The sequence below is a fragment of the Symsagittifera roscoffensis genome, chromosome 2 (genome assembly GCF_963678635.1).
Source record: "Symsagittifera roscoffensis chromosome 2, txSymRosc1.1, whole genome shotgun sequence".
NCBI lineage: Eukaryota > Metazoa > Xenacoelomorpha > Acoela > Convolutidae > Symsagittifera > Symsagittifera roscoffensis.
Genome location: NC_087063.1, coordinates 34,926,433 through 34,939,351, shown reverse-complemented (window position 1 = coordinate 34,939,351; position 12,919 = coordinate 34,926,433). Strand labels below are relative to the sequence as shown.

General features: G+C 37.7%; 2 protein-coding genes across 2 annotated transcripts in view; one reads left to right on the top strand and one right to left on the bottom strand.

Annotated features, from left to right (window-relative positions):
* LOC134840742 (polyglutamylase complex subunit TTLL1-like) overlaps positions 1-12,919 on the bottom strand; it is a 74,907-nt gene that overhangs the window by 53,422 nt on the left and 8,566 nt on the right. The gene's annotated exons all lie outside the window — the stretch shown is intronic.
* Positions 5,255-12,919, top strand: part of LOC134840741 (glutamate receptor ionotropic, kainate 1-like) — a 47,423-nt gene continuing 39,758 nt past the window's right edge. The window contains exon 1 of the mRNA XM_063856762.1: positions 5,255-6,452. Coding sequence (XP_063712832.1) covers positions 6,223-6,452 — 230 coding nt within the window. The 5' untranslated portion in view covers positions 5,255-6,222. The remainder of the gene's footprint in view (positions 6,453-12,919) is intronic.

Below are 12,919 nucleotides of genomic sequence, written 5' to 3'. Positions count from 1 at the left end.
GACACACATAATCGGAAAACTCACTCAATAAAATACCAGAAAAAACACAACGAGAGACAGCCAGATATAATGAAAAAACGGAATATGAAAGAATTTACGGGAGGTATTATACTAAAAGAGCAGAAGGGAGAACGAATATCACCAGCAGAGAACACAAACAAGAACCAATGGCAAGGAGAATTAGACCGAGAGGAGAGCCTGTCTGACCGCCGTTGTCACAAACGACCACCAAACAAGACAAGAAACAATCAGTCACCATAAAGGACGCAAGAGAAAATATAAAGCGAAAACCAGCAACTTTCCCAAAAATAGTGTTCGACGATTTGACGGAAGGACCCAGTAAGAAAACGCCTCCAATCAGGAAGGTAAATTCAACAACATCCACTCAAACAACAACAGTGCCAGTCAATGCAATCATCCAAACGGACCTTTCAATAGAAACAAAGGAGACATATGAATACTGCGTAAACCGCGTGGACCCTAACATCATGATACAGGAAGAAACACAACCGAACAATGAGCCAACCACTATGTCAACAACTCAATTGGAGGCCAGCCACGCACTCATTGTAAACGAAATTGTCGCCGCATGTGACAGTGAGACTAACACAGAAGAAGAGGATACACCTCTATATAAGAAAAATCTGCAAAAAGTCCTGGGGGTGAACTTCATTGCCGCAGTAACCCGAAAATATAAAAATCTAAGACCACTTGTCAACTTTGTAAGAAAACGGGACTGAGACGCTCTAAAGTTTTTTGGCCAGTCTTTTGGCCAGTACTGGTACAAAATACGGAACCGATTGAACGTGAAGGATGATTGTCTACTCATCGACGAACGCATAGTTCTGCCAACACAACTTAGACAAACAGCACTGGACAGTCTGCATCTCACTCAACCCGGATCTGCGGCCATGCTGGATTTTTGCCAAAACATTCGGTTCCCTCATATACACAGGAAATAGTACAAATGGCTCAAAGATGTCGAGAATGTACACAACAAGGTAAAAACTTAAAACCAATTATTGGTAAACAACATTCATTCCAAATGGAACCACTAGTTAAACCAAATGATAAGGTCCAACTGGGTTTTGCGGGACCGCTCTCTGACGAGGTAAATAAAGACGCGTACATTTTAGTGTCAGTAGAAAAACGGTCACCATTTCCAACGGCTAAGTAGTTTCAAACACAACAGCAGACGTTGCATTAAAACTTAAGCAACGATACATTTAAAATAATGGGGTAACCCGCCGCTTAAACTGTGATCAAGCTCAAACGTTTCGCGCTAAAAGATTTCATTTATTCTGCAAATCAAGTAACATAAAACTCCTATTCGCCCCGGTGGATAATCAAAGATCTATAGGTGTCGTGGAATGATTAATACAAGCACTGAAAAGGCAACTCGGGGTCATGAAAATTGATCCAAATATTACATCATTCAAAATTGCATCGAGCGTGGCAGAAATAATTAAAACGTTACGAATAACTCCACAAGGAGTGACAAAAACCACACCTTTTGAAGCGCATATGGGCAGAAAAGCTAACACACCACTGTCAAACATAACAACAAATAGTTCATCATATAATTTAAATTGGGAGAACGCTAAACACGCTTGTTTAGATATGAAAAACCTGATACACTCGCAAATCCCAGCGGAAATAATGCACGATCTGCAGAGGTGATGCGACGATGAATTGAGCATCAAACGCAGGATACATGAGCCCATTGCTGCCGCATTAATTTTCACTGAGGCAGCGATGACCGCTCTGAGGCAGCGATTTTCACTGAGGCAGCGATGTACATTAATTTTCACTGAGTACGATCTGAATAAAAGCAAAAAGCTGTTGTCAAAACCGATTAAAGAGAGTTTTGTAAGGAGGATGGCATGCGACACTGAGTCAAATGCTTTCTTAAAGTCGAGATTTAACACCAGTTGCTCCACATTGTCGTCGAAGTTCGAATAGACTTTATCAAAAAAAGTCAGGGTTTGCGTGATACAAAAATGACCTTAGCGAAAGCCATGTTGCTTGCTGTTAAGTTCAAGGCTTACTTGATCATAGATAAAATTAAATAAAAATCTTTCAAAAATTAATGACAACCGTGGTAAATTCGAGATTGGGAGAAAAATTAACGACAACCGTGGTAAAGTCGAGATTGGCAAGTTGTGTGCTCCTCTTTATGAATTGGAGATATATGTGCAGTTTTTCAAAAATTGGGCCGAGAACAAGAATCAAGGATTCCTCTAAATAAAAGATAGACGAATGGGACCGTGTAAACTGAGTTGCGGTTGAAGACAAAACTTGGAATTTTACCACAGACACTGAAACCTTTATTAGGAACTGCGGCAAGATACTTTGTTATAATCTCAACGTTAACGTCAATTTTTTAAGAAAAATTTTGGGCGAATCAGTTGGTTGATCAATTTGACTTTCTCAAAATCATTACTAGCGTTATTGTCATCCCAATATATAATTGAGGGAAACGTTTTTGCACTGTTCAAGTTTTTAAATAATGGAAAAGCTTCCTTGGTTGTCAAAAAAACCAGTTTTCTGAAGAAGCACTGTTTCATCTAATTCTAAAAAACTTTTTACATTGGCGCTAGAAAAGGAAAGATTAAACTTAAGGTATAAAAGGATACACCATCAAACTGACTAAATAATAAAAAAGAAAATCGAACAAGTAGCAAGAAAGAACTAGATTGGCTATGAAAAAAAATCCAAAAACATTTGAACAAAAATGCAAAACTATCGATAGGAGAATTCTAACTTACAAACCACATACGGCGTGGGTCCAAACAAAAGGAAAACAACCACGGTTACTAAGAAACAGTGGTTTTGCATTCGTACCTAACCCTCTAATACATGTTCTATGTGGCCTCTCAACACCCAGCGACTATGTGGCATATAAATCCGCTCGGAGAACAGGACCTTGTTTACGTTTTTTAGATATAGAAAACCCGAGTGCACCACGACACCCAATGTTTAAAGAGGACGCAACAAAACAGCCATCGAAGTGGAAGGCAACCGGAAAAAAGAACTGGGGGACGACCGGCACCAAGAACGCCAACAAGAGGAATGGAATTCCAGTCGGATCAACGACGTGAAAAAGAGAGTGCTGCCACATCAGGATCATCAACTTTTTCGGGATCGTCCACGTCGGAAAATCTAGCGCCGTCACCCAAAAGAATTATTATAAAGGCAACACCAAAGGCAAAACAAAAGCAACAATTGACAAAGCAACAACCGACACGTAAATCAAACCGAGCCAGACAGTCAACTCTTGCCAGCGCATTGGGAAATTCAATTCCCATAAATGCAGTAGAGGACACACTGCAAACGACAACAAAGAAATTTGCTATTGATTCATCCACTGATATACTTAGTTACAAGCAGTCCTGAATCAAAGACCCCGGATCAAAAGCCAAGTCTGAAAAGTCTGATTTCAGAAATGGGCTTCCACGAGAAGTCCCCCGAATACCAGGCCTGCATAAAATTCTTGGTTGCAATACGTCCAAAAGGTCACACAATTACCGCACACATAGTAGATCTAGTATCCCCTGCGGAAAGCCCAGAAAAAATTTTTACGGACTTAGAAGTATTATCGGTCATGAATGTGCAAAACATGGAAGAAGGAAATGATTTCGAAGAGCATCAAGAGAGAGGAATTAAAGAGGACCCGATGGCATCGAAGGATTGAACAACACATAAACTCAGTTCCGTCTCACGGGGACGTAAGAACTCAGGTCCTAAGGGGACGTTAAGCTCTAATTTTTGTTATTTATCTGATATTTTTCGCGAGGGGGAATGTCATCCGGCCGGATTGGCAATGTACTATTTATATATATTTGTTAGGCTCACTGCGTTGAGCTGGTCAAGTGACCTTGAAGGCAAAGCTAACAAAGAGCTTAGTGTATGTCAGCAAAACTTAAATAAAGAGTTTATGAATCAGTCGTCTTAATTATGCTCCTAGCCTCCTTCCTAGTTAGCTCGCCAATCCGTTCGGATTCAGTATTAACATTGCGCATACCTAAGGGTATGACACCCACTTTGAATCAAACGATGTTTATTTTCGCTTCCTCACTCTGGACCCTAAATTTTTAAAAGATTCTGATTGACAACATGGGTAGTTGTCACTCTCTATCAGAAGCAATTGTTTGATGGTCAGCATCATGTTATGGAAAATGTTTCTTGAGTATCTGCCTAGCTTTTGTTAGCTCTAATGTGAATGCCTGCCTAGAATCACTTAACGATGATATATGATGTTTTTGTCTTTGAAAATAAGTATTTGATACAGGCAATCGGAAGAAGCATTCCGCTACGTTTGCTGAGGGGGTGCCGAGCTTCAATATCAGCAGGAACATTTTTGTCATCATGCATGAGCGGGACGAACTCACAGAAACTTAACAAAAAATTATCGAGGTTTAATTCTGCTGTTCAGTTATAGTGCAGTCTTTCTAGCTTATGGTTCCTTTTGTGATATTTCATAGCTCTAGGTCGGTCACTTCATTTTTCGATACCACTATTTCATCAATCACTTTGTTTTATGATTCGTTTCTTTCTTCAGATATAATCGAAGATAACTTTCACAAAAAAACATCGTTCATCAATTGATCAGCATTGGCGCAATCAGTTTTTTTGAACAATTCCTTGATCTTCGTTTCGCAGGCGCGGATTTAGGAATTTCTCGAGGGGGGCGGATTTTTAATAAAAAATTGAAAATTTTGTCGATTTTTTTTTAGGTCGACCAAATTGATTTTCTGAGCTCTCTCAAAACACTATAAAGACCCTAACTTGACCAAATTTTGTACGCCGCAGGCAAATTTTTGATCAAAAGGCTTTAAAAAATGCGTTTTTAGCACTTTTTAAAAATTTTTGACCAAAAATTTGCGTTTGTTCGGCGCGCGCTCCCCCCTCAAAATTACTATTTATTAGTATTATAACCAGCACTTAGAAATCGGCAACTAGATCTTTGGACGTAGAACGAATCACTGTTTGAAATGCAAGCTAAGTTTCTCTATTGTAATTTGAAAGAAACCTCCGACAGGAAATAGTGTCTTCGGAGGCTTCAAAACAATTGCACACTAACGGAACCACTTGCACTGAGTAAACGCATATTACAAACCTAAGGCTCTTTTCTGGGCAAATGGCTCTGCGCATTTTGTAACATGTGACTGTACTCGGAATAAAAGACATTGAATGACATAGGTATCGTGTTATTTGGAGCGGTAGTTGCCAAATTCATTCAAAGGAAGTGTAGTCTAGTGCCAGTGTTTCCTTTGGATCTGTGGTTCCGGTGGTCTCTCTTTCCTCTCTTGGCCAGAATAAATGGCATTATATATTAGTATTGCACATATGAAGTGTGTTGTATTGATACAAGGCAGTCTGCAATAATACTCATGGTGTCTAATCAATCCACCAAAAGTGCACTTTGAAACTGCCATCAAAGAAGCCTTCAAATGAAATAATAATCCACTTTCATCCCCCCATAATCCCCAAATCCCCCCTCTCTCTCTTTCTTTCTCTTTCTCCTTCTCCTTTTCCATTCTGCTTCATGCCTCTTTTTATTCTATTCTATTCATCTTTTCAATCCAGATCGACCGGTTGGCAGAGTTGCTTTTAAACTAATTTAGAGATTGATTCTTACTTGTATTTTTAGACTCATATTTGACTTTTTTGCTCAATACTACCATTTACGGCTGAGGGATTATTTGCACGGTAAACAACACATATCTCGCTAGTTCGACTATTGATTTTATCGATTACTCGTTGTTGTTTTCCCGGCAGTGAACAACTTTATTCAAATCCCAATTTCAACTTTTTTCCGGATTTTCATTGATTCCGGGAAGATAAATAGTCTATGTTACTACATATAATCAACAGCACTCGGAATCTTTTGAAACAGATCCCCTGATCTTGTTGATACAGAGGTACCATTTTTGTTTCAGCCTTTTAACCACAACAATCGACCCACAATCGATTTTGATATTCTGCTCTCATTATCAAAGTACCGAGAAAATTGGAACTGGGTCTAGACATACTCTGTTTTTATACACAACCAAGAGCAAGCTAATACCTCTGGCTTCACCATGCATTTTGAAATAAAACTTTGTTGATGAATGGCTAGGCGGTGGTAAAAAGTCTTTACTTTTTCTGAACTATTTTGGTGACATTATTGGTTGGCAGCTGTTAGTTTTCAATCTTGTACAATCTATAACTGGGATAACGATGACGATGTGTTGTTCTGTGAGAACACTTGTGCTGTGTGCTGTTACTCTGTGCTACCTGTGGGGGTGTGGCTTATGGGTGGAGTGCTGGCAGACAGGAGCAGGGGGTGAGGTGGAGGTGGTGAGGGTGGGGATCATTCTGGAAGACAGGGAGATAGATCAGCAGCTGGTAGAGCACGAACTCCAAACTCTGTCCCAATCCCTCCCCCACAACATCAAAATAGAGCCCAGGTAGGAACATACGAAGAACACTAGAACTATTTAAAGGTCTTCACGTCCCAGTTGATGTGGCGTGCCTAATAATTACAGGCCACTCACATCAAGGGCACTTACCATCGTGGTAAGGCGTTCACCTAGAGATCGTCAGATCTTGTATTTGATTCCATGCCATGACAATTATAGTGTGTGAAGGTGAACCCTCACTTGACCTCTAGCTTCAGGCTTACCACAGTTTGATCGATTTCGATTGCAATAGTGGTACCACGTGAAAACACTAGTCGCAAAAAGTGACCTTGAGTCGCAAAAAAGAGATCGCTCAACCAAATTACACAGTCTGGAATGTGGGGAGATAGTTGGGAGATAAAATTATTGGCAATATCGGTGACCTTGAGCAGCTTAATCGGTCAAAGATTATACAATTTTAGGATGATAAACTTTTTGGACATGGTTTTTACGTGTGGAAATTAGTAGAACACAGAAATCTAACGTCAAATTGAGCAGTTTTAGGTTAATTAACTTCGTTCAGATTCGTTAACCGAAAATATATTGCCAACAATTTCAACAGGCCTGTTGAGGGTTACTGATAGCTCTTCTGCGATTCGCAGTAACAAAAAAAATTACGTTTGACGGTGAATCAAATTCCACTGATCTCTTACAGCTGAATCAAAAAATGAGTCGTAAGTTTCAAAACGCCGAAATTCCACAAGAAACGAATTTTACCCGAACACAGTGGACACCAAAATCAGTCATAATCATTCCAGATAAAATCATCCCCTGCCGAACCACAGGGTCTCGCTTTGTACTAATTTGAGATATCCAATTTTGGCTGACCGAACTTGATTTTTTTTCGGCGTCACTATATACTTCGGCGCCAATAATAACTTATTTTGAAGGGAAAGCTAGCGCCAAAAAACGGAATTAATTAGTCAAAACATTCCCAAAAGTGCCTAAAAACACCTTTGTTGCTAGTATTTCAGAATTTTGCCTACATCGCAGATAATGTGGCCAAACCAGGGTCTTTTTACTGCTTTACGAATGGTCGGAAAATCAATTTAGTCAACTCAAGAAAAATGTCACTAAAACTTTCGAAAACTTTTTGAAAATCCGCCCCCCTCGAGAAAAACTGCTCCACTCTAGATCCGCCCCTTATCTCAGGCATACTTTTTCAAACTAAAACGAAATATATCAAAGACAATGCAACCTAAATAAATCTGGAAGCAGAATAAAACAAAAAAATTCGACTCGCAAATTGTATAAGGTTTGATTTTTGTTTCAAGTATGACTTCCTTTCGGCACAAAAATCATTTTTGAAGCTATTATTTCATATCAAAGCGAAACTGCTAGTATCAAGGCGAAGACTTGAATATTCCGACTGCCGTTTGATTGCTCTCGGATAGTTTTGGTAAATCAAATATGGGCAAAACAATGAATTCTAGGCTGATAATATCAAAAAATAAGTGTTGCAAATGAGTCGTGTATAATTAACTGAAACAGGCCAAACAAAAGCATTTTTAAGCGCTTTTTGGAAAATGTTGACCAAAAATTAGCGTTTTTTGGCGCGCACTCCTCTCTCAAAATTAGTATATATCGGCGCCGAAGGCAACTTAAAAAAATTTTCGGGTCCGTCACAAAATATGTATATCTCAAAATAGTACAAAGGGGGGACACTTTGGGTCGGGAGGGGGTCGAATCCCTGAAAAAGGCGTCCGCCCCCAAGTTTTTTCGACTAATGCAATATATATATTTGAGTTTAGGGCGTTTCCTTATTTGAAATCGTATCCAAAAGTATCCTAAATTTTATCCGAAATGACATCCAAGTTTAGTTCTCAGAAAATTCCAGAGGGATGAGATTAATGAGTGAATCCAAGTTTGCTTAGAGCTGCCCCTGAAATCATAAAAAAGTGTGTGAATCTGAATTTTGAGTCACAATAACACGCGCTTTTTGCCAAAGTATCACGCTTTTTTGGCGGATTTCGAATACCATCATGATCCGAAAAAGAACGTTGTGCGTATTTCCAATTATTGGTTGCGCTGTAATGTAATTACTCAGTGATCATTATTTAAACGCGGTAAAACAGATTGAGAAAATGAATGTAACTTAACTGAGGACCTTCAGCATTAATTCCCAACCGTAGTTTAATAAATCTCAATGAAAGAACATTTTTAATGAAAAAATATGCACAAGGACAAAATCCATTTGCAGTTGCAAATTTTTATATTACATTTTTAGGCTTACAAAAGATACTCCGAACGCTGCCACCAAAATGCGGACAACATCAAGATAAAGCAATCTTGAGTTATATGTCAGTTATCGCTCTTTCATTTTCTTTTGTCCTTTATCTTGTTTCGAAGAAACGTGCGATTGATTTTAAACAAATTGCACAGTAATCGTAAAAAAGGTGAAAGTTTTTTTGCCATTCGAAATTTTTTGTCATAATTCATACCAAGATGACAATACGTTATTGTTCCGACTTTCGATACGAAAGTATCGGAATATTTGTGCTCGGGGTGGGTTTTTTTTCTTCAGACAAATTTCGACTTTTTAACTAGCCATTTTTGACGGAATTTTTTATATCATTCGAAAGGTATTGTTGTCAAGAGCTCAAATTTGAAAAGACATTTCACCTGTGATTATTTTTCGTAAAGTTATGGGGGTTTAAAGATTGCCATTTTGACCAAGTTGGGGCAAATAACGGGCGATATATTTCGCGCTATTAACGCGTAAGCGGAGAGTTAATCAGTCTTAGAAATCGTTCAAAATTGGTTGAAAGAAGCTTATTTGCCATAACTGATTTGTTACAAGGAGCGAAATCTATATTTTGGTACTGTATATGGCGTGTGGGGGGATGATATTCATATAAAATTTCATATTTTAGGAAAAAAAAATTTCTTCTTGTCTTATTACATTTAATTTTTTAATGTTATTACTGCTCCATAAACCTTAATAGGCAGTCGGAACATTCAGAACTTCGCCCTGATACGAGCAGTCTTGTTAGTTATTTCATTTTGACCTGAAGAGCGCGCTTATTTGTTTGCTAGTAGAACCTGAACCCCTTTGGTTATACTGTTAAACAGAAGTAGGGTAATAATCAATTCCACTCACACGCCCAAGAATTATGCCATAGTTTTTCAGATAAATGTATTCAAATTAAGTCGAATAATTTGGGTAATTATTTGAACTGAGGAACCTAGCAATCAGTGGAGAAAGTCGAAAAAAAGTCAAATTTCGCAGAAATTTTGTTTGAATTGTTTTTTGAAAAGTGATCATTCATTCAGACAAGATCATTCAAACTTAACTTAAATTTTCTATGTATATGATCTAGTTGACTGCTTGTATCAAGGCACAGCCCTGCCTTTCCGACTTTGTTTTAGTTTCCACGGAATAATTTGAAATAAAATAATTGATGAAATTCTCGAAAGAAAACTGAAAAAGTTTTCAGTTAATGGTTTTGATGGTTTTCTGAAAATGATCTCCCAACACGCTTTGTAAAATACAAATTGAGATATTTTCTATGAAGCAAAGTGTTAAATAGACCAACCAACGAGCATGCCTCAATTCAATTTGGAACGATTTCTATGACAGATTAAATCTCCGCTGACGCGTAAATAGCACAAAATATGTCGCGCATTAATTGTCCCACACAGCCCAAAATGGCGGTCTTTAGAGCCCCATAACTTCACCAAAAACGATTGCAGGTGATGTACTTTTTGTTCCAACTTTTGTAACGAAAGTAACGGAATATTTGTGCTCGAGGTGGGTTTTTTTTCTTCAGACAATATTCGACTTTTTAACTAGCCATTTTCGACAAAACTTTTTCATATCATTCAAAAAGTATTGTTGTCCTGAGCCTAAATTTAAAAAAACATTTCCCCTGTGACCATTTTTGTAAAGTTATGGGGGTTTAAATGTTGCTATTCTGGCCAATTTGCGCGATATTTTTCGCGTTATTAACGCGTAAGCGGAGATTTATTCCATCTTAGAAATCGTTCCAAATTGGTTAAAGGGAGCTGATTTGACCTAATTGATTTGTTACTAGGAGCGAAATCTATCACTTCGTACTATATATGGCGTGTGAGGGGATGATTTTCGCAAATATCTCAAATTTAAAAAAAAAAATTTCTTACACATATTTTTTCATGTTGTTAATGCTCCATAGACCTTATAAGTCAGTCGGAAAGTTATGGGCTTCGCCCTGATACAAGCAGTCTTATTTAAGTATGAGCTCAGAGCAAAAGTGCATTTCAAAAGATAGAAAAATATTTTCGTCGAAACAGGATAGTGAGAAAGTCGAAATTCGGAACAAAACTCAGTCCGAGCACAGATTCTCCGTCACTTTCTTCAAAAATTGGAACAAAGTCAATCCGTTTGAATTAAGCTGGATCAATCAAGCTTGTTGATAAACTGACTCGATAAATTTTTTGATTAAAATATTTTGAATAATTAAGAACTGAGCAAACAACACAAAAAAAATTCACCATAATAGCACTGCAAAAAGTAAGAAAAAGGACAAAGTTTTAGAAAAAAAACGAAAAAAAAAAAATTAATATTTTTTGGTTAATTTCTCCTGCTAGTTGTGTGCCACGAATGCATCGATTTGCTCTGATCGGTGCAAACAACATGAATGCACTGATCAGAGCAAGCCTCTAACTATTGTGGCTGCTCAATTAGAAATCAAAATTTACAAAAAAAATGAAAAGGTGAATACCCGATTTTCGAAATATAGAAGAAAAATAATTGTTAATGAGACTGGTGAGCGTGTTTAAACAGCTCAAGATTTCTGAGTCTGAATTTTTCGCATCAAACGCTACGCGCTCAAAACGAAACAGTAAAAACCAAGCTCACCAAGGTATCAAAATGATCAAATTGCCAATTCCAAGACCCAAATATATCACAAAGCAACAGATGGTGAAACATTCTTGAATAATCTTTTTTTTCCAGGGCATTGATATTTTGCAGATTAAAAAAAATTTCTGAAAGTTTTTTGCTTAAATAATTGTTATCAGGCTTAAGAAAAAGTTGGAGGTTAAATACTCAAATTTGACAACTAATTTGATTTACTAAACAGCGGTATTTACCGAGCGCTTATGAATTATAACATATTTCCTAGACAAAAACCATTCATTATGATCCATTTAGATGTAAACTTCGAACCACAAAATTGGTTATTTTGCCATTCAATTGTTTTTGAGGAAAAAAATTCAATATAATCTAATACAATTGATTATAATCCATTTTCTTTTTAGTTCTAAAGTTGGTGGTTTTTGCAAATAATTTGCAGAAAATTTGCAAAAACTCTATTCTATGAAAGAACCAATATTAAACAATTCTCTTCAATTAGAGCTGAAAAGATTTTTTTGTATTTGTTTTTTTGTTGAGTCATAGAATAGACACAATTTCCGAAAAAGTTTGCTCCCCCTTCCCCCAGCGAAAAAAAAATCCTTCAAAAGAGCCTGTTTAGGATGATCCAGGTGGAAGGAGTGGACCCCTATGAAGTTGTGAGGTGGGCATGTGTGCTGCTACACTCCCACTTCGCCTTGTTCCTGTCCATATCCTCTTGTGCCAGCCACGCCCTCCTGTCTGGACTGGCCAGGGACAAAAGAGTGCCCCATCTGGCCATCAACCACCACTGTCCCCCTCAACAACAACACTATCACCACTCCTTGGTATGGCACAACAAAACACCACGCAAAATACTTTACGATACCAAAGTTTTTTATAAAGACTATTAATCTACGAGCTAAAGATACGAGAACTACCGTTATTCCAAGTCGAGTTGCGCCACTAAACTCCGCACTGTATTAATCGCGCTCATGATAATTCGACTCTTTTTCCTAACCCAATGCCCCCTCCCTCCCCACCTCACAAGAGCATCAATTTTTTGGTGTAATGAGTGGTTTTATACGGTTGATTAAGAACACCAAATATGTTTGTCAGTTTTAGTCAACATGTCGATTTGATGACTTAATACCACAAGAAGTAACATTTAAATTTGAACAAAGAACAAAAAAGATCACAATATAAAAAATTAAACTTCATGAGAAGCAAAGTTTTGTTATAATGAAACACGTATTGCTTAGTCGTATAGCAAACATGTCTCTTGCACAAGAAGCACATGCTTTTTAGGTTATTTTTTTCCTCTGATATTTTAATTATACATACACGATAGATGGTGTCTGTCTATCGCTCACATACGTATATGTTCATAAACGGTTTAAAAATAGAAATTGAGTGCAGTTTAACTCCTCAAATTGCTAGCTTAGAAGCAGTTGGCGGAGATCTGGAAACCAACTTCACTTCTGCAGAAGTAGAAAACCTGACACGAAAGTTGACCTTTTGTGGAATTTAACTCCAAATTAAATATGCGTATTCAATTCAAATTCATTTTGGTCTGATTATTGAGCAGGTTTTTTGTCACCAAAAATACGTTTCACCAGATGGCCCAAAAATACTGATCAAGGGCGTGTGGTGTGCAGGATAA